The sequence below is a fragment of the Xenopus tropicalis genome, chromosome 1 (genome assembly GCF_000004195.4).
Source record: "Xenopus tropicalis strain Nigerian chromosome 1, UCB_Xtro_10.0, whole genome shotgun sequence".
NCBI lineage: Eukaryota > Metazoa > Chordata > Amphibia > Anura > Pipidae > Xenopus > Xenopus tropicalis.
In genome coordinates, this window is record NC_030677.2 from 38,788,049 (window position 1) to 38,815,629 (window position 27,581).

At 41.1% G+C, this 27,581-nt stretch overlaps 1 protein-coding gene across 2 annotated transcripts in view; it reads right to left on the reverse strand.

Annotated features, from left to right (window-relative positions):
• Window positions 1-515: 515 nt before the first annotated feature.
• tec (tec protein tyrosine kinase) overlaps window positions 516-27,581 on the reverse strand; it is a 65,290-nt gene continuing 38,224 nt past the window's right edge. The window contains exons 3-18 of one of the 2 annotated variants that reach the window (XM_031895401.1): window positions 18,630-18,734; window positions 15,530-15,611; window positions 15,055-15,183; window positions 13,496-13,536; window positions 11,645-11,826; window positions 10,614-10,679; window positions 9,959-10,013; window positions 9,121-9,200; window positions 7,956-8,086; window positions 6,359-6,433; window positions 5,939-6,110; window positions 3,682-3,898; window positions 3,290-3,354; window positions 3,046-3,164; window positions 1,322-1,479; window positions 516-932 (exon numbers count right to left, since the gene is read on the reverse strand). In XM_031895401.1, the coding sequence (XP_031751261.1) occupies window positions 861-932; window positions 1,322-1,479; window positions 3,046-3,164; window positions 3,290-3,354; window positions 3,682-3,898; window positions 5,939-6,110; window positions 6,359-6,433; window positions 7,956-8,086; window positions 9,121-9,200; window positions 9,959-10,013; window positions 10,614-10,679; window positions 11,645-11,826; window positions 13,496-13,536; window positions 15,055-15,183; window positions 15,530-15,611; window positions 18,630-18,734 (1,749 nt within the window). In that variant the 3' untranslated portion in view covers window positions 516-860. The remainder of the gene's footprint in view (window positions 933-1,321; window positions 1,480-3,045; window positions 3,165-3,289; window positions 3,355-3,681; window positions 3,899-5,938; window positions 6,111-6,358; window positions 6,434-7,955; window positions 8,087-9,120; window positions 9,201-9,958; window positions 10,014-10,613; window positions 10,680-11,644; window positions 11,827-13,495; window positions 13,537-15,054; window positions 15,184-15,529; window positions 15,612-18,629; window positions 18,735-27,581) is intronic. The other variant, XM_002933459.5, reaches the window with a different exon arrangement.

The following is a 27,581-nucleotide window of genomic DNA, read 5'->3' on the forward strand; positions in this document are numbered from 1 at the left end:
GGATATCCACCTATAAAAGGTGTCAGCCCTTCTCCCAAGGAAAGTGTTAAGAAGTAGTTTCAGGTCCGGACTGGCAATCTGTGGATTCTGGCACATGCCAGAGGAGCTGCTGTAAGATGCCATAGACAGTCACTATTTAGTGGACTACTGGGGGGCTGTTTGGGCCTCTGTGTACTTTAAATGCCAGGGACAATTTTGAATCCCAGTCCCAACCTGGGTCATTTAGACCCATCTCTCACTTACTCAGCCCATGCCAGATCCCTGACCAAAACATCCTGATTTTTTCAGGAACATTGCAAAAATACATACTTTCCTCTGCCCCTCTACTGCAGCCATCTGCTTAAACCAGAAACCCACAACATCCAGGTCCTCATAGTCTCCAGGACAGACGACTGTAACTTATTACTAGCTGGTCTCCCAGAATCACATCCCCCCCCCCCACTGCAACTGAGACTGAGAGTAGCCATTTATATATGGAGGTCTTGTGTTCATTAGGGCGCAGTAAGAAGGCATCACAGTAGTGACAATTTTTATTTTGTATAAATATATTAAATATATACAATTTACATATTAAATATACTTGGTTCATTAGATTTTAACAGCTTGGCAGTTTTTTTTGCCACTTGGATTTAAAAGATTTCTTTCAGCGAGCTGAAAATATGTTCAGAATGACTTTTAACCCTTACAAGTAACAGTGCTAAGGTTTCTCCTCCCAATACAGATCCATGGTCATTCAGCCTCTTTGAACCACCACTGGTTTGTTCTTAGTGTGCCAACACCATGTACTACTCTCAGTGGGCTAGACGTTCTGTTTGGAAATACTTGTTTCCGTTGTCATTAGAATGTCTGAAATGTTCTGTTCATATTTCTCCTTCTAATATTAATCCTATTTGTTTCATCAGATCAAAGAATTTTGGTCGTCCTTCAGGCTTCTAAAATTAAAAAAACACACATATATATATATGTATTACAATTAATGACCGTAATGTTTTCTTGAAAACATATTATCCATGGAAACCAATCAGCAATTAGCTTTGATCTGTCTAGTGTCCTGTTCAGCTCAAATAGGGTAGACCTAAATCCCACCCGCATATTAAACTTAAAACCCCACATTTTTACCCACTCAACCTTATTGCCCCAATCTGACTCCATTCCTAAACTTACTGTCATACAGTAACAATCGTATTACAATCAGGTGATCCCCATTGCAGAAATGCCACTTTCCCTTTACAGAGAGGTTGGGCAGCCATCTGCTTAACCATAAACACACAGCATTTTCCTTTAGGATACATTTTGCAAGTGAATAAGCAGCAAGCCATACCTCGTGCCAGCAGGCCACCATCACACTGTATATGATTTTGGTGGCCAGCTTTGGTCGATACAGGCGTTCTCCTCTTGTCACCATCTCTACCACTTCCACATTTGAATATGACTCAAATGGCATTTTGCCCTCAGTGAACACTTCCCACATTAACACACCTAAAAAAATTGAATGCAACCGTATTCAACCTTCTGAAAGTTTGTAATCATGGTTATTTTAAAGAGAGTTTTAGAACCAGTCCCCTTTACACCCCCCCCTCAACGCTACTAATGCCCACATACACCCATGCACAGGTATCTATTAGAGCAGCCATCATGTAACATTACATTACATAGTATTTTACAGAAAGTAATGCTTCCAGAGTTCAAGCCCTTGTTTTGGTACAACATTTAGTACAGCCCCCCAAGTCATAGGTACATGATCATAATGACAGCCCTGTTATATTATTGCAACTAATCCCTTTAAATAGCCATTGGATTGATACCTCTATCCTCTACAGCAGTGCTGTCCAACTTCTGTTGTACCGAGGGCCGGAATTTTTCCGACCTACGTGGTGGAGGGCCGATAATGGAAGCCAGTTTTGACCACTCCCCTTTTTGAAACCGCACCCACTTGAAACCACACCCATGTTATCACATGACCATACCCATATTAATGGTTGTAGGACAGCAAAAACCTGCCATACTCTGCCTGCCCTACCCTGCCTGTGTGCCATACTCTGCCTGCCCTACCCTGCCTGCGTGCCATACTTTCACTGTGTGTGCCATTCTTGGCTGGTTTGTGCCATACTTGGCCTGTGTGTGCCATACTCTGCCTGCCCTATCCTGCCTGTGTGTGCCATACTCTGCCTTCCCTACCCTGGCTGTGTGCGCCATACTCTGCCTTCCCTACCCTGCCTGCGTGTGCCATACTTTTACTGTGTGTGCCATTCTTGGCTGGTTTGTGCCAAACATGGCCTGTGTGTGCCATACTCTGCCTGCCCTACTCTACCTGTGTGTGCCATACTCTGCCTTCCCTACCCTGCCTGTGTGTGCCATACTCTGCTTGCCGTATGCTGCCTGTGTGTATGGCACACACAGGCAGCCTACAGTGACACAATGCTGGCACTGCTACAGTCTGCACAATAACTATATATTTAAAAACTTTTTAATTGCAGTACCACCTCAGTATATGTTCTTTTTGTAGTGTGTAGCGTTTATTTGTGGGTTTCTACTGCTCCTGAGGTGTGAACAGGGGAACAATGGGGGTGATTACAGCCTGAGCCTGAGGTGTGAACACTGCAGAGGGTGAACAATGCAGAGATTAAAAGGTGTGAACAGTACAGGGGATTACATATTTAAACAATACAGCCTGATTACAGCCTGAATCTGAGGTGAGAGCATGCAGGGGGGGGCAGTTAATCACAGTACTGATACCATTTAAAGCTTACACAAAGGTAAGCCATCAAAGCAGCCAGATAGGTGGGGGGCCACACAGAGGGGTTTGTGAACCTCTGGTTTACTCATTAACCTCAAGCCAAGAGGTGAGTTCGTGGACTTTGGAAGCAAAATAGAGCAGAAGAACCCCATACCCTGGTTGGAATCAAATCCAGGAGCCTAATCTCCGTGCCATAATGCTACAGCCTGGCTTTAGGTCAGATACCCCTAGACTATACAGGATTCTGTGTTACAAGAACAAAATTGCGTAATCACTGTTCCAAGTGTAAGAAATAAAGCTTGTCTTACCAAATGACCATACATCTGATTTACTGCTGAATCTGCTGTAGTTAAAGACCTCTGGAGGTGACCATTTTACTGGAAATTTTGCCCCGCAGGAGCTTGTGTACTGGTCATCAAGGACATACCTAGGAATGCAGAAAAGTGTAAAACTCAATGCGATCTGACAGGTTAGTGAATAGAAGCACATGCTTCATATATTGCCCACATCTCATCACACAAACAGATCGAACATACGTTAGTACAGCCGTACCTTGTCATTCCAAAATCAGATACTTTTACTACCCCAGCGTCATTTACTAAGCAGTTCCTTGCAGCCTGTAAAAGAAATGTTGTGTTTTAAGGTTCTGCATCTGACCAGCAAAAAAGGCAGTGGGATCAGTGATAAAGGCTAAGGAGATCCTGTTATTTCCTAATGTCATAATAAGCCCCTCAACTAGCTGTGTATACATACATCTATATGTACATACTCCCAAGCAACATCGTACGGGTCAGTGCTTCTCTACTTTCTTTCTATACTGCTAGTGTTTACAGAACAATTTCATTTAGGGTTCCTCAGACATAAGTATACAATAAGTCTGTCACCCCCATCATCACCCAATCATAAAATGCCAATCTGAAATATATTACATATAATATCCTTACCAAATCTCGATGAATGAAATTATTCTGCTCCAGGTAGCTCATGGCTTCACATACATCTTGGCACATACTGAGCAGAATATCTGGACTGAACTGCCCGTGCCTTTGGCGCAAGTAATTAAGCAGGCAGCCGTGTTCCATGAATTCCGTCACTATGTAAATTGGCCGCTGCTGTGTGCAAACACCATACAGCTGCACTAGTTTAAGGTGAGTCAGTTTCCTGCAAGAAAAACTCTCCAATCAGTATAATAGCAATAGGAATGGAAGAAAGAACTCCAATTTAAGGACCGCAACAGATTTTATGTGCAGCCATGCATCTAAATGGATTGCTTACTAGCCTTGCAGGATATGGATTCAATATGTGGCTGGTATTAAAGAGTTGGTGGAAACCCTAAACCCAGGAACACAAACTCTATGGTCAATTGGAAATCTAGTACCTTTACCAAGATCATTTTATTTGACCAGGTGGCCCCCTTGGTATTGAAGACCCACAGCACATTCCGTCTGTGCACAGTTATCCCTAGCGGACTTCTGTCAGACACATTTTATTTCCTGATTTCTACAAGCACAGTCAAACACATTAGCAGACAACTGAGAAGCCCTTTATATAAATAAATCCCTCCCTTTCCTCAACTGCAGCCTGTTATGCTTTCCGATAAGCAGCAGATTAAATGTGTTTTGCTGGTTTGTTTTTACTGTGTTCTTGTGAACAGGAAGTAGAATGTGACATTACTCTCAATTTCAGATGTTGCTCGGTTTAGTAAAAGAAAACAAAAATAATAGGCAAAAAGTATGTTCGGCACAAGCCCTATTCATTGGCCTAATGCTGAAAAGGGGGTGTACTGTTTAACTGTTTAACCAACAAAACCTAAAATGTATTTCTTTTATTTCCATAAAAAAATGTAAAATGAAATTCCTATATGTGGAGCTGCTGAGTTTATAAAAGTGCTTATTTACTTATCATACACTTCAATGGTCTTATCATACACTTCAATGGACATGGAGAAGTCTAGTGACGTATATGGGGAGAAACCTAAACAAGTCTATTCAAGTTTTAGAAACTGGTAAAATTGTGTGAGAAGTTATGTATGTTTTGATGTTTTGCATTGTTACTAGCACCACTGGTTTCCATACAAATTTACCAGCCCAACACCAGTTTCTGTGCAAGTTTTTGCTAGCAGTGTCACAGCAGCTGCCAAGCTTTCACACAACAATGAAAAGTGCTTTTCTGTGCTGCAATTCTATATATTTACTGTAAATAACAAGGGCCCTCCTCAAAACTCCTAATAAGCATGCCTCCGACAACCAGGGCATTACGGTTTCTACAGAAGCTGCCACATAAAGAATGAAGTAGGGGCAGTAATGGTTAGCACTACTGCCATGCAGCCCTGGGGTCCCAGGTTTCCTTCCAGCCTGGGCACTGTCTTTAAGGAGGTTTGTATTTTGTTCCCATACTTGTGTGGGTTTCCTTTGGGTACTCTGGGTTCCACTCATGCCCCAAAACATAGAGGAAGGTTAAGTAGCTCTTGATAAAACTGACCATACTGGTTGTGAATGTGATAGGGGCCTTAGATTGTAAGCTCCACTGGGGCAGGGACTAATGTGAATGGTGTGTAACTCTGCGTGCTGTGGAATATGGCTCATGAATAGAATATAACTTTAAAAGTTACAAGTTAACCATTTATGCAGCAGATTTAGATGTAGTGTTGCTAGAGCAGAGCCAACAGATAAAAAGCCAACTTTCCCTCCCAACATCCCAGCCCCACAGTCTATGACCCCCCAATCGTTGCCAGAGGGCTCAGTGTGGAGGGAGCAGTAGGAATCACCCCCCCCCCCCACACACAGTTTTGTACCCCTCTCAAGCATGTCTAAAGCATTGGAATACATCTAATTCCAGCCCCAAGTGTATAGTAGTATATACATAGTATAATACTGCATGAGTAATAGTGGTTTATATGTGGAACATTCTTCTGAATATAGTGCTTGACTCATATACAAGTATGCTGGAAGAGTTGCTAAGTGCTAAGCAACCTGCATATCTCATGATATTGTTGAATTACACTGGAAAGTTCAAAAACACCTTTATGGTAGCGGGGAGTCCATGCCTCCATCAACACACTTTCAGATAAATCTGCAGGAGAAATTCTCTCACAGAGGTGAACAAGATGAGAATCTTCCAGAAGACTAGACTGACAGTGGTTTGATTGCTAAAGCATTTCTTGGGAAACGTTAAATTTTTTTGTATTTGCTAAACACTCACATCATCACTTTTGCTTCCTCTATGAAATCCTCTTCAGACATTGCACCTTCTCGAATCGCTTTGATGGCCACTTTGTACTGGGCCCGCCATTTTCCAAGACGTACAACACCAAACAAGCCGCTTCCTAGTTCCTTCATGAAGGTGAGCTCAGAAGGGTTTATTTCCCATTTATCTGCATGGAAAGAAAGTGTTTAAGCCTTTAAAATAAACCAATGTAAACCTGATCAGCGTGCTGTTCCTAGCACCTTTATATTCATTTTTTAATTTAATATTTGAATATATTGAGAAAAAATGATATCAGTAAAATAATAAATTTCCAACTTTAAAGACAGTTTGATAGAAATTTCAGTTGACCATTATAATACATAATAATGTATAATTTTCTAGAACCGTTTATATATTTATTACTGATTGCCATACCATAGCTGAATCCTGCTGTTGTTGGTGCAGACTTGTTTTTTGAACATACTGGGTAACGTAGCCTGGTGACAAGACCTTGAGGAATAGAGACAGTATGTTTAATGAACATGGCTAAGGTTACATGGATTACCTTTTAGAATAGAGGTTATGAGCTACAATTTAGGATTGCCACAAATTAACCACCACGCTTTGCTTGCAATAAATTACATTTCCACTATAGCAGTGCTGTCCAACTTCTGCGGTGCTGAGGGACGGAATTTCTCTCGCATACATGGTGGAGGGCCGCTAATGAAAGCCAGTTTTGACCACTCCCCCTTTAAACCACACCCACTTTATCACAATGGTGGTAGTGCAGCAAAAACCCAAATGCTTCGTCCTCACTTACACCATCATTCATATGTGAAAGAATTATATTATGTCATATTAAGACACACCCTTAAATCCATATGCCTCCTCCCCTGTGGATAGCACAGCAACCCCCAGCACATAATTACACACCTTAGGGACCATTTCATCGCTATTTCCAACTGCTAACAAACTCCCAAAAACAAACCCCTGCCAGGTTCACCTCCCACAGGCAGCATAGGGTAGGCAGAGTTTGGCACACAAAGGCAGCACTCTGCCTGCCCTATGCTGCCTGTGTGTGCCATACTCTGCCCGCCCTATGATGCCTGTGTGTGCCATACTCAGCCCTACCCTGCTTGTGTGTGCTATGCTCTGCTAGCCCTATGCTGCATAGGCCAGGCAGTACATACAATGTCTGAGGTGTGAACAGGAGAACAATATGGGTGATTACATTCTGAGCCTGAGGTGTGAACACTGCAGGGGGTAAACAATGCAGAGATTAGAAGGTGTGAACAGTACAGGGGATTAAATTTTTAAACAATACAGAGGGATTACAGCCTGAATCTGAGGTGACAACCATGCAGGGGGCCAGTTAATCTCAGTACTGATACCATTTAAAGCTTACACAAAGGTAAGCCATCAAAGCAGCCAGACAGGTGGGGGGCCACACAGAGGGGGGGTCGCCAGTTGGACAGCACTGCATTATAGAAATGGCATAGAATGACAAAGAGAAGCACAGAAAATCAGAAGTCACCCTGTCCCCAAATCAAGCCTTTGCTAGTTTGGGCTCCATTAGTAAAAGCTGCAATGCCAACCAAAACAAAGAGGGTACAGTGTCAGAGCCCTCCTACTCACTCTATCCTTTGCCTTGTATACCTACACCATGGCCATTCCCTATTTCTAAATTCTAAATTGATGACCAATAGAAGGAATGGATGGAAGGATAGATAATAATATGTAAGGAAAAGTGATTAAGAGAAATAAAGTTAGTGAGATAGAAGGGAAAATAGTAGCAGCCCAGTCCTGGTCCGTTATTTGGCACTGATAAACAATATATATTTCCATAAGGGTGTGACCACTCAATCCAAACATTGTTCCAGACATTTTAGCAAGATAAGGGAGCATCAAAAGTCACTTTTATAAAGTAAAATCTGGATAGAATATTCCTGGGACTATTGCTAATGATGCTTACAATGGTACAGTTCTTCCTTTCCCACCCATACCTTTTCCACAGAGAGTTGGCCATGCTTACCAGCTGCATTGTGCTTATGGTACTCAATCATCTCTGGAATTGTGTTGAAGACATGTTTTTCTGCCAAGTAGTACTTTTTTGGATACTGTGTTTCTTTAATATGGTAGTGTCTTATGCACGTGGAGCCTTCTCTGTAAGCCAACATATAACAAAGTTATAGCCGAAGAAGAGTAACAGTATACTGTATATATATACATGAAATGGTATTTAGGTGATTATGCTTGAAAAGACAAAGAAATGTAATATTGGGACAAACACAATTTTTTGACTTCTCTATAACTGTCCCCAATATAATATAATACATTGAGAAGAATTCTAATAGCTTCTAGAAATTTCTGAAATAAGTAAATTTTGCTTTATCAGGCTTATGTAGACCTATACAAAAACAGTAAATACAGATAATCTATCCCACTGCAATAAACTAAGAAACCAATATTTGCCTTTAATTATTATTATTATCCCATTCAACCAATGAAATCTTATTGATGGTTAATGACTTTGAATGTCTGTGCTGGGACAGATTTCCATCATGTTCATAGTTAAGCCCATATATGCTATAGATATAAAAGATGCTGCGCAGTGTATCTTGTACTTGATCCAAAATAAGATATATATTAATCATTATTGGAGGCAAAACACTCCTATTGGGTTTATTTACTATTTAAATTATTTTTTTAGTAGACCTAAGGTATAGAGATCCAAATTACAGTAAGACTCCTTATCCAGAAAACCCCAGGTCCCGAGCATTCTGGATAACAGGTCCCATACCTGTACAACTAAACCAAATTTGTGAAAATAACCACATTTGTGCCTAACAGACACAACTGCCAAAGGTGAGTAACATTGTGGGCTAAATCATGATACACTGAACCTGTAACACTTTGCTCCCTATTAGTTGTTTTTGCACCTTGCTTCCTATCAGTAAATGAGCCTTATGTCTTTGTATTGTGAAACCATTCCTGCCTGTCTCTTTGTAGTAGTATGAGCCTCTCCTTGAGAGCAGTCAGTAATTTACTTAGTACAGTAATTAGCAAGCGTGAGTACATATTATTGCCTTAGTGTATTATTACAATTTATTTATGAACTAATAATTTATGTATAAGTAAATACTGCATTATGTATAGAGAACAATACTGTTTTCTCTAAAAGAAAATGACTAACTTACCCTCCGTATTTTGTATAAAGGGACACCGTATATAGTCCAGCTTGACTTGAGTTCCTTACAATAAAGCCCCCTTCTTTATCCTACAAGTTAGACACCTGAGATTAGTTATTATTCACACAATTTGAAGCATTTGCATCTGTATATCTGTGTACTGTTCATTAACCAGGCAGCTAATTACTGGCACACAGGCAACTGAATATGCAGAGCATCCCATCTTGCAGATTTTCCAAATAATTATTGTGCTATTGCAGAGACAGCGGCACTTTAATGGTGAAATATGATAAAAAGCAAATTTTTATACCTAAATTCTGCAAACAAATTAACGTAAAATTGCTCTGCTGAGTATTTTTGCATGAGTTTTCTCTTCTGTTTGTTTTCATGCTATAAGGAGTTTTACACAGCTAATACCATTCTTTTCCCCAGCAGCACTGAGCTGATACTGTATGCCTTATGGTCAGAGGGCCCACTGATTGATGTAGGTGGCCTCTCCCAACACTATTCTGCATAGGTCTCTCCCTCTATCATTTACATTTTAAGGTTGACATCCATAGATGCTGCTTGCTGTAGTGATTTAACCCTGTGGGGCTGGCTGGTAAGCATAGCACATCTGGGGCCTATACAATCACCAGTACAACCATGGTACTGCCCAATTAAGGTTAAAAAAAATCTAATCATCCATTAGTTGACTGATGTATTCTTTCTTTCTTCCTTCAACTTCTGCCTATTCTACCCCATTGTTGAATGGCCCTTCATCATGTTTTCCTCCTTTCCTTCCTTTCTTCTTCTGGGCTTTCCCACTTCCCCGCCATTACCACCCAAGTAATACCAGAATACATACCTCACTTTTAAGTAGCTGCTCTGCTTTACTTCGGTTCATATTTCTGCTGTACCATCTGAGCAAGACATATGGACATGGTTACTTTCAGGTTTCAAAGATGTACAAAGAGCCAAGCACTGGGCCCAGCACAATGCTCTTGTACATGAATTCATGTCATGCAACTTGATCATGGAAAGAATCCATCCAAGAAACCCACTAAGCTAATTGGTGTGGCTATATACAGTATTTTCTTCAATGCCAGACTAACCACTTCAGACTTGGCATAACTCATTAAAGTCAATAAGATAAATTCAGTTGGGAAAGATTTTCTGAAAAGTGGTGTAAAATGGGGTATAAATAGGGTAGTGGCACCAGTTATTTTGAGAGTGCAATTTACACCGACCTACACATTCATATAAAATCACTTTACAGCTTTATACATTTAAGTGATCTTACACTTTGTACCATGGCATTAAAATAAAGATTAATTGCATGGTTTAGATAACACTTGCTTTCTTAGTTGCCAGTGTGTAATTTTCCTAAAATATAGCCAATATATTAACATTATTCTCATCCACTTTTACTTCACTTTCTTTTGTAATAACATTATGTAACCACACTGCTGGTATTATTGCATATTATCATAGTGTTATGTTCTATATTAAAGCATACTCACTCATACTGATATAGATTGTCTAATTTTTTCTCTGTTACATAGTTGCTTGGAATATAGCCTTGTTGTCTGTAATGAGAAAACACACAAACGCCTTTTGGTTATACGTGTGCACTGTTTACACTGAGAATCATGGTCCCTCACATTGAGTAGCAGAGTCACTGATGCTGAGAAAGGAATTTACCTACAATAGGCAACTATGCATTCAGATGCTCATGCTAGGAAGTGCCAGGGTCCACAAAGTGCAGGAGAGCCTCGAATTACGGCCTGCCTGTGGGTATATATAATACGCTATGGGGTGTAGAGACCAGCCATTGCCTCCAAAGCATGTGCTTTCTGCATAAACACAATGAGGTGCAAATTTGCTCCCCTTAATGACCTTGCACTTTATTTGGGGCAATAATAAATGAGCTCTACAGTCACATACAATGAGAAGCACATTGAATCACATTAAGGGTAATGACACAAGGTACATTTCATCACCTTCTCTAAATCTCCTCCAGTGTAGGTGACAAAATGTCAAAAAATACCTTTGTAATAGTACTGTCAGCGGGAATCACCAATGGTAAAACATTTGAATGGTTTCTGCAGCTAAAAGTTAATATAAGAATAGCACTAACTTATAGCTTACACCAGCACTGCATTATAGCTAGATCACAGGTTTAGCAATAGTTAGTACTTTAGGAGTTTCTTCAGTGGCTGCACAGTATTTTCATTTAGCAGTTTTACATTAGATTCATGGATTGGTGTATTGTTAGGCCTATACCAATCATCGCACACACATGGAGTTCATTATCATACTAAAATAACTAGACACTCCTTAACAGCTACACATAATTGTGAGTTCCTGTACCATTTACTAATAAAATGCCAAGTGACTATAGAAAGCAATGGTTCCAGAGAATCTAATGTGCCTCTGTCTATCCTAGAGAATACAAACTGCAGGCCATAATGTATTAAAGTTTAGATAACTACATTATTAACCCAGTTTATAGTAACTGTGCTAAAACTGCACAAAATGCCACCCTACTTACCCATATGTATTCCTTGCTTTCCACCAGTGGGCATCCTTCTTTTCCAATACAAAATATTCTTCACCAGTTACTAGCCGGAGATCATGTGGCTCGACTGGATGGAAGTCAAACATTGCTATTACAGTTTCTTCTCCATTATCCTCAGGTTCTGGGTCTGGAGGACGTGGAGGTGGGGGTCTTGCCTAATGCCAAGAGACATGTAAAAAACAATGCTATGTTTTTGTTGGGCTAATGCAGATCCTTGTAACTCATTGCTAACTTTAGGATCAAAAAGTATCAAAATTGATTCCATATTAAAAAAGTACTTCACTTTTAAGGACTATTTACATCATAGTACAGATTTGGACTAGATAATGAAGTCTGACTTCAAACACTTCCCCTACTATCTATAAGAGTTCATTAGAACTGCCCCACCACTGACTGCAATTGTGCGTTTGTGATTGACACTCACAACCTATTACATATATATAGGGGCACATTTACTAACCCACGAACGGGCCGCATGCGTCCGATTGCGTTTTTTTCGTAATGATCGGTAATTTTGAGATTTTTTCGTATTTTTTGCGATTTTTTCGGCGTCTTTAAGATTTTTGCGTAAAATCGCAAGTTTTTCGTAGCCATTACGAAAGTTGCGCAAAGTCGCGATTTTTTCGTAGCGTTAACACTTGCGCGCAAAGTCGCGCCTTTTTCGTAGCGTTAAAACTTAAAAGGCGCGACGTTTCGCGCAAGTTTTAACGCTACGAAAAAATCGCGACTTTGCGCAACTTTCGTAATGGCTACGAAAAACTCGCGTTTTTACGCAAAAATCGTAAAGACGCCGAAAAAATCGCAAAAATACGAAAAAATCGCAAAATTACCGAAAAAGTCGCAAAATGTTCGTTTCCAATCGGAATTTTTCCAATTCGGATTCGAAATCGTGTCTTAGTAAATCAGCCCCATAGTGTGACTCACATCCAATTAAATTAAATGTAATATGGTCAAATCTGATTTGGCCTATTTATTTGTATATGAATGTATAACTTAAGTTACATAAAGTGTTATCCTGTTTTATTTTAGAACACCCTAAGCTAAAAAGGCCATATATAAGTCAACTTCTGTGATAATTTCACAAACTGGCTCAAAATCTACATCACTGGCGGACTATAGACACTGCCCACATCAATAGTAATTTGTTCATTGCTAAACAGATTTTGATAAGTTCAATATAGTCACTTGAGACCAACAGATACAATGATGGCACAGAAATTATAGGATTAGCTAACTTTATTGATTCCTGTGTGAGCAATTTAGGGATCCTGCAAGGCACACAAAGTATACAACCGCACAGCCCCTTGGATATGATGTTGTGGTGCTTGATCCCCTAGACATTGGCCACATTCAAAACAGTACATAGGATAGAAGAATGGAGATATTAATTGGTGTAAGCTCCCCAGGTATAATTTTAGTGTGTGCGGTCTCCATTCCTCTATCCATCCCACAAGGCACACCAGCCTCGTAGACAAGCTAAGATAAGACACAAATATGGCCCTAGACTTGGGATGCACCAAATCCTACCAATAAAATTTGGCTGAATACCAAAATGTACCCAAATTCTAATTTGCATGTTTAAATTTTAAAAAATAAAAATGGCGTGTGAATTTTATTGTTGATTCAAACTGAAACTTGAACTGAAACTCCAAACTTGAAGTAATCCTGAATGAATGCCAATCCTGCAATAAGGGCTACAATTTGAACAAAACCCAAACTCAGTCTTAGATTTGGTGCTTACTCGTCCCACACAGTTTCATTAATTCGTTTTTGATTTTGATTTAATTTAACAATCCAGGTTTTGGAAACCTGTATAATTCTTACCCTAATAGCATCTGGTGTGGGAGGTAGCGGTTTCTTTGTAACTAGACAAAAAAAAATTGATGGTTAGTGGTGAAAAATTAAAACAATGCTACATATAAACACATTAGGGTCAAGCAGTATTTGCTTCTAAAGTTGGCTCTGACTCTCAATCTGATTCTATGTACTGTACCCAAGATAGAAGCCTGGGTGGGGCAAGTGGCCAGTTGTTTGGGGGAAATCTTGCTAAACAATTACATTTCTATTTAAAGAAAAAAGTTGAAGGTCAAGTTTTACATCAACAAAATCTGAGTCACATTTATTGCTTAAGGTCTATAGTACCTGTGGCCTCTCAGGGAGAACTGCTGTGGTTAAAATCCCAACTTGTCACCACCAATATCTGCTATAGGCTGACTGTTTTTCATTCTTTTAAAGGAGACACGGTGACAGGAGAGGAAATCTGTTTCCTCTGACACAGTTCTCCCACTTGCCATCTGTTCAGTAGTGTGATCTTTAGTAGTTCCCAGAAAAGGGAATCATATTAAACTATTACATACAAGACACCTAAAGCAACGTAATGAGAGTAATTTAGAAATACCCAAGGGCAGTTAATAAGGAAAGGGCCTCATTGCAGCCTGCTTCCATCACCACTACCTAACCTAGACATCTGAATGGCATGCAAGTGGATGGGTAGGAGATGGGAGTGGAGACACCTACATACCTCCTCCCTCATGAATACAGTTTTACTGAATGCAGAGGATGCTGTATTCATGGGGGTGGCAAAGGGAGCACAGAGACCAGTGGCTAATGAAGGAGCATGGAAGGCAGTGTGTGTGGATTGTGCCTGTTTTTTGTACTTTGCACACTGCCTTCCTGTGTCTAAAAAGACCTTTATATATGTATATTACACCCTATAAAATGTATCTTTGTAAATGGAGCTAGGTGTTTTCATCAGTTATAACAGATCCATAACCCATGCATTTAAAAGAAAACATTGACTTTTAACATTTTTCACTCACTTTGGCTTTACAGGAACCAATACATAGCTTTTCAGTTAATTTACACTAAAGGGCTGCCATGGGGCAATGAATTGCAATAGGATCCCAGTGATGAAGATAAGAGGTCCAGCTAGAATTTGCTTACACTGGAGAAAGGGGTAATTATTCTCACTTACAATATGTATGAATATTTATACAAAAATGCCCTGTGGGTGACTACAGGTATTTACTGAAAAAAGATATCTACTGGAAAGGACAGACAGACAGGCTGGAGTGGGCATGTAAACACACAGCATCCTGTTATAGGCATGGGTACAGGAGGAAGAAGGAACAGGAGGTGTAAAAAAATATCTATATAATGCAAAAATGCTTAAGACAGAATTATAAAACCATATGGATGTGTTTACGGAGTTATTAATAAAGACAGAATATGCTGCTATTTTATTTTTGTCTCCAATCCAAGAAGAACATTAGAATATACAGCAGGATATACTTACTGGAAGTGTTGTGTCAGTAATAATAATAATAATAAATAACCAGTATATCAGTGCCATTTGTTTCCCAATGAAATATAAGCACACTTACTGTCTCCAAAAAGGTTGTACTCCTCACACCCCGGTGCCAGTTTTTCCGTTTGCCTGCAACACTGATAAACCCCGTCTGCCCAAAACTGCGGGTGGTATTTAGACATGATGAAACTGTTGTTCTTTACTTCTGCAAGTGGAAACATGTCAATATATTACAGCTGAACACTTCACATATGTAATTGTTGGGAATAAAAAACATATAATGTGAAAAAAGCAATTATCTGATTAAAAAAGTAATCAGTCGTAATGGCTGTTGAAATGGAAAGCATGGGATATGAAATTTGGGTTATTGGCCTCATTTCAGTGGAAAGAGACGGATGCATACAACAGAGAGTGTGTAACAGAATATGTAGTGTTGATGGGGATCAGCCTATTTAGTTATATAGTATATATATATATATATAGAGAGAGAGAGAGAGAGAGAGAGAGAGTATAACAGAAAGAAAATACAGAGAATGACACCAATACATTACCCTCTTTAATTAATTTCACCCATTTAAATCGACTTTCTGCGGTCGGTGCAAACACATAAAGTGTGTTTGATTCATAAACAATCTGGAAAGAGGGAGAAAAGAGACTGTAATACAAATGTGTAGATGAACTTTACATTTATACACGCTGGCGGTTGTATGAATACTCTTCAAGTCTCTGACACTAAGTAAAGTAGCTTTTGTGGCAATGACTTGGGTGGCATTCCTGTATACCAAATCCTATACTTTGTGACTGCTTAGTCTTTATAAGCTGGCAGGCCCACATACAATACACTATAACCATCTTTAATCTGAATCTTTTGCACATAAAGGATATAGAGGTCACACACATACACAAACAAAAATTGGTGACCCCTCCCCCCCCAAAAAAAACAGAGTAGGAGTTTTTCATACCTCCTACTCTACTATGGTGTCTGACATACCTTTAGCCCATACTGTAGCACCAGTTGGAGGCTTCAGCATGTGACTATAGATGACCATACATGCTAAGATTTGCTTGTTTGGCAAGGTTGCCAAACCAACAAATCTTTTTCTCGTATGCCCACTTTGGGTGGGTAATATCGGGCTAATTAGATCATTTGGCCCTAGGGGCCAACTACTGCATAGGAGCCATTGGACCAAGGACTGCATCATTGAGCCGAAGCGGACCCCAGTCATCAGGAAAATCCAATCTGCCCTATCAACACCTGGCTTTTTTTTTGGCCAGATATAGGGAGGCCCATCGGAGGTCCAAATACACAGGCAGATAAGCTGCTGAACCGGTCTAAAGGAATCGAATTGGCAGTTTAAACCTGCCCATGTATGGCCACCTTAAAGGAGAAGGAAAGTCAAAATCTATTAAGCACACTATTAAACAGTACTACTATTGCTGTGTAAAACGCTATATTCCTGGCTTGCCTAATGACAGATTTACAGAGATACACTTACTAGAACCTACATACTTGTTTCAGTGAACGGCGCCGCCATCTTGTCCAGCCTGTCTGTATGGGCTGAAAAGCACAAGCCAGCACCCCCCTCTGCTCCCCGCTCCTGACACAACGTCTCTGCCACTCCCCGCTCCTGCCACAAACCACCCCAAGCTCCACAAATCCCCCCAAGCTCCCCGCTCCTGCCACAAACCCTCCGCCGCTCGCCGTACCTGCCCCCCCCCACCCTCTCCCCACCTGCTTGTCACAGAGTTCCGACGCTGCGTCGCCATGGCAACCGGACGTTCCTGCTTTGTGCACATGCGCCGCCTGCAGTAACAAGTCGCCAAGTCTTGAAGGAGCGATGGGAATTATGGGAATCTACTCTACACTGCTCAGCATTTTTTTTTCCTGTGTTGCTTCTGATCTTCTGAAGTATGGGGAGACTTAAGGGCACTATTGAGAGAACTGAAGGTATGCCTGCAGCTTGAGATGAACTCTTTATTAGCCTTTCCTTCTCCTTTAAGACATTACTGCTGGTCAGCCTTGTCTTTCATGACACACATGTCTCCCACATCACCCATATTTCTTCAAAGAGCAGACAGGTCAGTAATTGGTTATGTACATGCACTAAACCAAGGGCTTGTGTGGGTGGGTAAGAGAGCTTGTGGGTTAGGCAACTTCCAGTGATGCTTCAAGCACAGTGACTGAAGGAAGTTGAGTAGACAGAAGAGTGTCGGAGATACACTCATATGATGTCTTTTTGGAAAACTGTGGTTTCAGGGGTTTTTTATTGCCTGTGTCAGTTGCCCATAGCAGGCAAGCAGCAGTTACGGTGGATCAGGTTAATGCATGTTGGAAAATTAAAGCAAAGATCTAATTGGTTGCAATTGGTATAGAACCTACAAACAAAAACATAGGCAATATCATTGACAAAATAAAGTGTTATTTTCTGAACATAAAGTACATGGTTTCTTGTATCTGATTAAATGCCATGGAGCACACAGTGATTTCATCATGATACTTACCTTTCAATTTAGTTAAACTGGAATTGCCATTGGTTCCTATCAGCTGCTACTAGAAACACCAACTCGCATCTAAAAAGGTCTAGGTGCATCTTGGCCACAGCCATTCTGTTCCCGGTCACACCTTGCTCTGCCCATGCCACACCCCCAAATCAAACTCCCCACTCTAAATACCCTGCACATCTATATTTTTTAATAGAACAATAAGCAGAAATTCGAGCACCAATTACCAACAGCGGGTGACTACCTGAATGGGGTAAATCAGGGTAACTCACAAAAATCAGGATTATACTTGTATTTGGAAACCAGTGAGTTAGTAGTGGGTGCCAGGCAAACTGCAGTTCTTCCCATTCAACAAATGGGATTATTCTGGATCATGTTACTGTTTTTTGCCACAGGAAATGCACATTGGAACCTTTTCTGGACGTAAGTCACGGTTACTCACAGACAAATCCATTCAAGTAAATGACAGGCTGCAAGGGCTGGACTGTCCTAGCAGGAAAACAGAAAAATCCCAGTGGGCTCCAGTTCTGCTGCCCCCCCCCCTAGTTCTGCTGCCCCCCCCCCCCCGCTAGTTCTGCTGCCCACCTACTGGCTACCTGCCTGCAGCATTGCTGAAAGGGGGGACCTTGGCCAAGCTGATAAGCAGGGGCTACCATCCCTTTTGCTATGCTACAGAGTTGAGAAGCCATAAAGAATTCTAGGGAACCAGTAACAGCAACCAATTCAAACTAACTATACATATAACATTCATATCTGTAGCAAAGGCAGACATAAGTAACTATTTAATCGTACATACACATAAATACAAAATAATATCAGCAGAGGGCAGAATATACAAACAAAGCAGATTGCTTTTATTTATCTATATATTTATATAACATAAGTAGAATATTACAAATGTGTATTTTCCCTAATTTGCATAGTTTTTTTTCATAAAGTTGGTGGTCCCAACATTGCCTGTGCCCCCCCCCCTCATGTCACTCATCATTGCTGTATCTGTCAAAGACCCATTCTGTTGTATTCAAACAAAATACCTCAGTTCTCAGCATTACATTTTTTAAGCATAATGTGGAAAGGGCACAGAAGATTCATTATTTCATAACATTTGGTGCTACTTTAATTCAGGTTTAAAAACAAGACAGTTCTTACCTGAAAAGCATATTTATATTGGCACGGAATATTTTCAGATCCATTCTTTACAAATTCTACACACTTGACTTTTGTAATGTCAACAGATCCTTTCTTGTTCTTTTTCTGCAAAGCAAAAATAATCAAATTTAGTGAATAGAAGCAAATCTATGCTACACACATATAAGCATTATTGTCTCAGGCCATGTTGCTTTTATAGAGAACATAATGAGCTTGTGTGGTTGTCTCATACACCACTACCCCCTTGGATGTTATCATAAACTGTGTGAGAAAGGAAAGGTATTTAATTAGATTCCCCTGTGAAGTAAAATAGGTTAAAACGGTTAGGGCTCTGGCACACGGGGAGATTAGTCGCCTGTGACAAATCTCCCTGTTCGCGGGCGACTAATCTCCCCAAGTTGCCATCAGTTACCATCCCACCGGCGAAAATGTAAGTTACCGGTGGGATGGCACACGCGGCGGCGCGATTTTGGCAAATCACCAAAGTTGCCTCGCGAGGCATTTTCGGCGATTTGCCGAAATCGCACCGCCGCGTGTGCCATCCCACCGGCAACTTACATTTTCGCCGGTGGGATGGGAACTGATGGCAACTCGGGGAAATTAGTCGCCCGCGAACAGGGAGATTTGTCGACTAATCTCCCTGTGTGCCAGAGCCCTTAAATATATATCTCGCTTCTCCTTGTGTGCACATTTGATACACTAATGGGGTGGGAGAGCAGAGTTACGAGGCGCCAGGAGAAAGTACAATTTAGCAGAAGAGGGCCCCAAGATATGTATAATTAGTGTGCATTGCTGGGGAAGACTTGTGGGGAGGGTGGATTGTGGGCATAGTGTAAGCTTGGCTGGGGCAGACTGGGGCTGTGACCAGATCCGTGATCAGTGGGTTAATAAAAACCTTTATAGATAATAAACAATAAGCTTTATAATACAAATATTGGTTGACATATTTTATAACAGAGCCTATTTGTTAGATGACCAAAGATGGACAGTTGTGGGATTTGTATGAGTCTATACTCAGGCCAGTGTTAAGAGGTCTGTTACAGTCAAGAAGACATTCCCCCTCAAAAGCAGGCATGGTGCCCACTTGCTGTCTGCCAGGTGGACTAATGCAGTAGAAGGTGCCCACATATAGGCAGGTATACTCAATTTTTCAAGGTGCAGAGCAGGGCACAAAGAGCAAAAGAGATGGCGGACTGTGCCCTTAATAAATGACCCCTTTTGTGTTTATAACTTGGTATTATATATTTAAAGGTTTTAGCACCTAAGTGCAGTTTGTATGTGCTGCTGGATCTCAATTAATCTCTCAACAGCAGAAGCCATCATTTGTACTCACCAGGCTAGATTATTGCATTGCCCTCTATCTTTCAGGGAAAAGGCTCTGCCAACTGCAGATTTTACAGAATGTAGCAGCTAGATGGCATTGCCAAATGGCAAACTATACCACAAGCATTACATTAGCTGCCTGTAAAACAAAGTACTATTTTTTAGCTTACCCGGCTGCAGCTACCCCGGGGCACTTCTGGCTCCTTATACCACCATGTTCTTCCTTTAGTTTCATATCCCCTCCTTTCATACATGTTGTCCTTATAACCATTAGCATATTTCTCTGGTATATAAATTGGGCCTGACTCTTTATAGCTTGCCTTTAGCAGAATGTATAAACAATGGCACATATTAAATGAATGCCTTTGTCCAAGTGAAGCCAGGTCTGTTTAACATCTCCCAAGCATAGATACAGGGGTTAATGCTGCACTTGGGGTTTAAAGGGATTGTGTCATGATTTTTATGGTGTAGTTTTATTATTGAACTACACTGTGTACATTAAAAATAATACACTCTAAATTTAAAATGTTATTCTTGAACCAACAAATGTATTTGTAAATCTATTTGTAAATCTATAATGTTGGTAACATAAGAATTAATTTGCATTAAAATACATTTGATTTGGCATGAATATTAATATTTAAACAAATATATCTATATACAATCACTACGACAGGTACCCTTTAAGCAGCTTAAAAGACTTGGGGGGGGGCGCACAGATTTAACCCCTTCCTTAGCTAGAATGTAATTAGCTAGATAATTAAAGAGAGACCAAAGTATAATAAAGCAATGTGATTTACTAAGTAAAAGATGAGAAATAACACTGTTTTAACATACTGTATGTGGGTAGAGGAGTAATATAAGAGAGCTGCAGAAACAATTGCCTTTTACTTGTTACAGACTTGCACACTCAGGGCCCCCCTAAAACAGTGGTAGCCAGGGGTTACGTTTTACTAGCCAGCCCAGGGCCCCCTAATATATTGATGGTTCTCCCCGGTGTCCTCATACTATGGCCCGCTCCCCGCTGCTTCCTGATCCCCCCTACATCCTCCAACTCCATACATCCTCCAGTTCCCCCCCAGTGTCCTCCCCAGAGTCTGTCAGCTCCCCCCCAGCATCCTCCTGCTTCCTGTGGCTCCCGCTGCTGCCCCCATCATCCTCCGGCTCCCCCCAGCATCCACCCCAACAACCTCCAGCTCCCTCCCAACGACTTCCCCAGCATCCTCCAGCTCCCCCCTAGCATCCTCCAGCCCCCCCATACGTCCTCCAGCTCCCCCCAGCATCCACCCTGGCATCCTCCAGCTCCCGCCAGCGTCCTCCCCAGCGTCCTCCTGCTTCCTGCGGCTCCCCCCGCTGCCCCCAGCATCCTCCGACTCCCCCACCCAGCCACCTGCTTCTCCACCTGCCTCCTCCGGCTGCATCCTCTTGCTATGTCCCCCGGCTTCCTGCTGCATCACACGTATGCAGCCAATCAGATTACCCGCTGACCACCAATGACAGGGCCCATAATTCTTTAAAGGGGGCCCGACCTTAAAAACTGTATCACGGCCGGGCACCCTTTAAATCGAGGATCGTCTGGGCCCAGGATAACTGTCCCCCCTGTGCCCCACTGATGGCGGCCCTGCCACCCATATGTAATAAAAGGTACTAGGTTTGCCCAGGCACAGTAACCCTCAGCAGCCAATAAGTTGCTTGCTTTTAACCAGGTAACCAGTAAATGCTGCATGCTGATTGGTTGCTATGGTTGGTTAGAACTGTAGAGGTGCTTAGATAGCATTTTATAACCCTTCTTGCAATCACCCTTATAGGTATGCATAACCTTACTGATAAACAGTGCATTTTGCAATGCAATTCATTGGGTCTGGGCCACAGGTTGGAGCTGTTGGGGCAGAGGTGAATGTACAAAAAAGCTTTAAAGAAATTAAAATCAATCATAAACAGAAACTATTTTATATATTATTGCTCTTACAGCCCTGCCCCAGGCAAGCTACATCTAGATGGAGGACTGACTACATCAACAAAACAGGTCTTGTGCTTAAGATTAAGGCCAAACCCTGCTTTATAGAATTACCATCGATACTGCAGGCCTACAGCAACCTATGATTTAGGCAAGATATCAATCAGGCAGCCATCAGGAGGCCCCTCATACACGGCCAATAAACTCCTTACTCGGGCTGGAGGGGCTCATTCAAAGAGTTACATGATGGTGTTAAATATTCCTAGACCTCATAAGACAAATGATTTGTTCATATAGGTTAGCGTTGCTGTCTTGCTGCTCTGAAATACTAGGTTCAATTGTATCTGCTATGAGTTTATATGCTCTAGCCATGCTTGCGTAGGTTTCCTCTGGGTACTCCTGTTTCCTTCCAAACCCCAAAAATTATACAAAAGGGTATAAAGCTATAACCAAAGCATAATAAGATAAAGAATATAATAACTGCTATGCTGTTGTCATTAAAAATAAATAGATAAAAACACACTAAGTAGCAAAGTGGGTGCCAGGGTCTTTTGGAGCATTTAGATATGATATTCTGCTTGGTTAGATCCAAGGCCAGGCTGCTGTCAGGGGCCAACACTGTACAATGTGCTGACACCAACCTATTCAGGTTCTGAACTCAGAAATAAATAATAAAGTGAAAATTCAGATACTAATTCACTTAAGCAGGGGTCACTGGATTCTGTTTGCATGGATATAAATTCAGTGATGACTTCCTTTTCAAATATCTCCTTTCTACTTGTATCCGGAATGATATTGTGCGTCCTTCTACATCCTTAACCTCAAAGGAAACTATAACTAAATTACCATCTGTTTCTACGTGAAATATTGTGCTGTAATATTTCCAAGCATATGTTTTCATATTTCATATTCTTATGAGTGTAGTTCATAAGAATATGAACTTAACCCGGGTGACAAAGAACTTCCTAAGTCATTGTCCACGGATGTTAGTGTTACATACAGGTAAAGTTGCAGTTTGGCAGTATTGGATTAAACTGTTTTTTAAGACAATTGGGCGGATGAAGAGTTGTGAAAACCAAAATAGTGCAGATGATGTCAATTACATCCCCCAGTCCATCCTGTTTCTAGTTCACTGCATCTGGAGGATGAAAAAAAGCTGTAACAACAACTGCAGAGTGATTTTCTACTACACAGTAGCTGGAGGGCCATGTGAATATGAATTGCCCAGCACAGACCTCAGCCAAACAAAGCCGTAATAGCCAATTAACAGAGAATAGTGGAACGTGCTGGGTCCCCACATGCACTGGATTTTTAGAACATTTTCTGCAGATGTGAATCTGCTTACTCAGATACTTGTACAATAGATGGGCTAACATTAAGATCTGCAAGACCTCAAGTTTCAGAGATAAGAAAGCTACAGATAGTTAGTGGCTAGTGATGGGCGAAATGTTTCACCAGGCATGGATTCACGGCGAATTTCTGCGTTTCGCCATTGGCGGATTGTTTCGCGAAACAGATGAAGAAATTCACCATGGAAAAATTCGCCGCACACACAAAAATTGTCGCGGGCGTAAAAAAAGAATTGTCGCGGGCGACGAAACAATAGCCGTGCAACGAAATAATCACCGCTGGCGACGAAACAATAGCCGCGCGACTAAATAATAGCCGCGGGCGACGAAACAATAGCCGCGCGACAAAACAATAGCCGCGGGCGACGAAACAATAGCCGCGTGACAAAATAATAGCCGTGGGCGACAATTTTTTTTTTGACGCACAACATTTTCGCCGTTTCGCGAATTTTTCACCGTTTCGCAGGTCTTTTGAAAGATTCGCAAATTTTTCGGCGAAGCGAAACGGAACAGATTCGCTCATCACTATTAGTGGGCTGTTGTGAAGTCAAACCTGGATTCATCCAACAACTTCATAGATACTGCACTGTTATAGGTGCAACTGGCACAGATGCCCAGTCACTGGGTTCATAATATGTCCATTGTGGGGGTGAGGAATTAGTAATTTGGTGCCCAAAATTATTCTTCACTGTATTTTTCCACCACTGGATGTTGAAGTGGTTGGTGTTCATTTAATGCATTTTTTGGAAAGCAAAAATATTTTAGGTCTTTTAGCCTCAACATTCACATCTATTTGTATTACTCAGACAGTCACTGATCTACTAAAGCTTCTTTGTGGGTATATGGAAAATATGCACTATTAGTAAGACATTGAAACATGTGTGAAATTTTGTATACTTCTGCCATTTGTTGTCATTTCATTGGCCAACTGGGTAGGAAGAAAGACTAATAAAACCTTTCTCAAGGTATGATATATTGATATTGCCTTTTAGAACAGTTCCAGTTCTGACAGTGGGTACATGTGCCCAGGAGTAATGGAAGACGTAGGAAGGAGGCCAGTCACAGAACTGTACTCCTAACATCTGACCCCTTTTGTCAAAGATGGTCATACCTTCCACAGAAATATTTAGACACATAGTAAAAAGGCATTTTCAAGGAAACAGTTCAGTGCACAATAATAGGTAAAGTCTACAATTTTGCCACTTCTATTAAGTGGTCAGTTAAAGGGCAATTTTCAGCTGAAATATGAAATATGTTGGCTATGTCCCTTGTGACCAATGGTGTAACTATCACACAGCAGAAACTGGTGACCCACAGAAAGGGTGGAGGGGGGAGAGGCAAATGTTTGTGGGGTCTGCTGTGTGGCTTAACCCAATCACTACTTGCACGTGGGTATGTGACTGAGGGGTGGATGGCAGAATTTTTTTTCTTGTGGGGAGCCCAGGCAAAATGTAGTGATAAAACTACTTGCGACATTAGCTTCAGAGGGAGATCCAAAGTCGGAGATAAGAGCGTCTTTGTGACACATCAGGCATCTTAAGGTATTAGAGAGTAAAGAGGACAACTTGTGTTTTGCATTTATCCAGATAAACTAGAAGCTAAAATTGAAGGAGGGATGCCTTCATGTTAGCATGCCACGTGCTGTAATTTCCTTTTATTTTTTTAAACAAAAAATGCTTCATTCAGCAAAGAAATCCATGTTTAAATTAAGCAAAATAGTCTGTTCAGCTTTTTAACCACAAAAGTTATAAAAGCTGGAGAATGCATCAGAATTGCTGAAGCAGCTCATTGCCTTTTAGAAAACAAAGGTTAATGTGTCTAATACATGGCCCTCCTGCTATTGACTAATTATTTGTTTTTAGAGAAACAGTAGGGCTTATTTACATCAGCAGACCAAGTAAGCAAATTTCAATTTATAGTGCAATCACCGTGTTTTTTGCTACAACGCAGTCATTTTTCCAAGAATGCAAACATCATTGCACGCATAAGCATTATACTGCATCTGGCGCAGTTCAGCAAAATGCAAAAAAAACAACACAATTGTTCATGCATTATGTCACAAATTGGGCACAATGGTGTAGGTGTCTAGCATTTTTGATGTTCGGTGTACAAATGAGGTCTGTGCCCAAATCTCTAGGCACAAGGGAGCTGTGCCTGTTGATGCAGGGCACAAAGAGAGCCTTTGAGCTACCGCCACATCCTGACATCCTGACCCTGGGGCCAAACAATCGAATTATAACGAATGGAATAGACGCAGTCGGTTCAGGGACAGCATCAACAAGCCGATGCGGTCCCCGCTCAGACTGAATTTTTTAACCTTCTCGATCGATATCTGGCCGATTTCAGGCCAGATATTGGTCGGGCAGGCCAGTCGTTGTTTCCCCTACACAGGCCGATAAGGTGCCGAATCAGTCCAAGGGGCCGATATCGGCAGCCACAATCAGCCAGTGTATGGCCACCTTTACATGCAATTTCTAGTAAATATGGCACTTTCCATAAGTGTAGATATATTTATTTTCATTTATGATAAAAATGTGGGCCGAAATAATTTTCTTATTTTATTCTCAAGGAAGTCTTTTAAGAAAATATGTGGTTTTTGAAGTTACTAAAGCAACTATCCCTCAGGGTTTTTTTACCTGCCAATTTTACCCTTGTAAAAACATAGGAAAAAGTTAAAAAAATTGGGGTTTGCAATTTTATGGGTCCTCTACAATCCTCTAGTGTCATCTTATCAAGTGTAACTGGGTTTTGATGAGATGACACTAGATACTAATCTATGGCTCAAGATTAAAAAATTGATCACCAAGCTATTTAAGTATCCCCTATAACAGCGCTGTCCAACTTCTGTGGTACCGAGGGCCGGAATCTTTCTGGCCAACACTGTAGAGGGCTGATAATGGAAGTCAGTTTGACCACGCCCCCTTTTTAAACCACACCCACTTAAAGCCACACCCATGTTATCACAAGAGCTTTTAAGACTATACCTACATTAATGGTGATAGCACAGCAAAACCCCAAATGGTTGGTGCTCACTGCAGGGATATCAGCCTTCATTCATATGTGAAAGAATTATATTATGCCATATTAAGACACAACCTTAAATCCCTATGCCTCCTCTTCCCCTGAGGATAGCACAGCAACCCCCAGCACATAATTACACATCTTAGGGACCATATAATGACTATTTTCAAATGCTAACAAACTACCAGAACAAACTCCTGCCAGGTTCACCTCCCACAGACAGCATATGGCAGGCAGAGTATGGCACACACAGGCAGAGTAGGGCAGGCAGAGTATGGCACACACAGGCAGGGTAGGGCAGGCAGAGTATGGCACACACAGGTAGGGTAGGGCAGGCAGAGTATGGCACACACAGGCAGGGTATGGCAGGCAGAGTATGGTACATACTCCGCCTGCCCTACCCTGCCTGTGTGTGCCATACAACAATGCAAGGATTAAGAGGTGTGAACAGTACAGGAGTTTACATATTTAAACAATACAGGGGGATTAAAGCCTGAATATGAGGTGTGAACCATGCAGGGGGCCATTTAATCTCAGTACTGATACCATTTAAAGCTTCCACAAAGGTAAACCATCAAAGCAGCCAGACAGGTGGGGGGCCACACAGAGGGGGGTCGTCCGCGGGCCGCCAGTTGGACAGCCCTGCCCTATAACAATGTGTAATAGATAGATAGATAGATAGATAGATGATGATAGATAGATGATAGATAGATAGATAGATAGATAGATAGATAGATAGATAGATAGATAGATGATAGATAGATAGATAGATAGATAGATAGATAGATGATAGACATATATAGATTTAAATGATTGTGACTAATGAAAGCTGTCAGGAAACCCCAAACTGTCTACCATAACATGCAATAAATACTGCTTCCCTTTAGGGCAGCCACAAGCAACTATCTGTCTAAGCTTTCTATTAGTAAGTACCTGCAGTGGGTTTCAGGACCACTGAAGAAACCCATTTTCCTTATTCCTCTTTCACACCTAGAAATGAACCAACTAACCAACTAATTTCTTTTTGCTGTGTATTCCTAGAAGGTATAATATTGAAAAAAAGCTGGTTATGGGGCAGTATACACCTATTTACTACTATCTAGCTTGTAGGAACCAGGAAGTTGGAAATATGGAGTAGCTTCAATTGCTATGTTTGCCCTGTTTAGCTCCACAGACCATAGATTTTTTTTTTATATCTAAAAGAGTAGGAAAATGCCCTTTTCATTGAACTCCTGCTGAACAAGGGGTGTACTGCCCCTTTAAACACTGCATTTTTCCTTAGAATAAGTTTGAAATAAAACA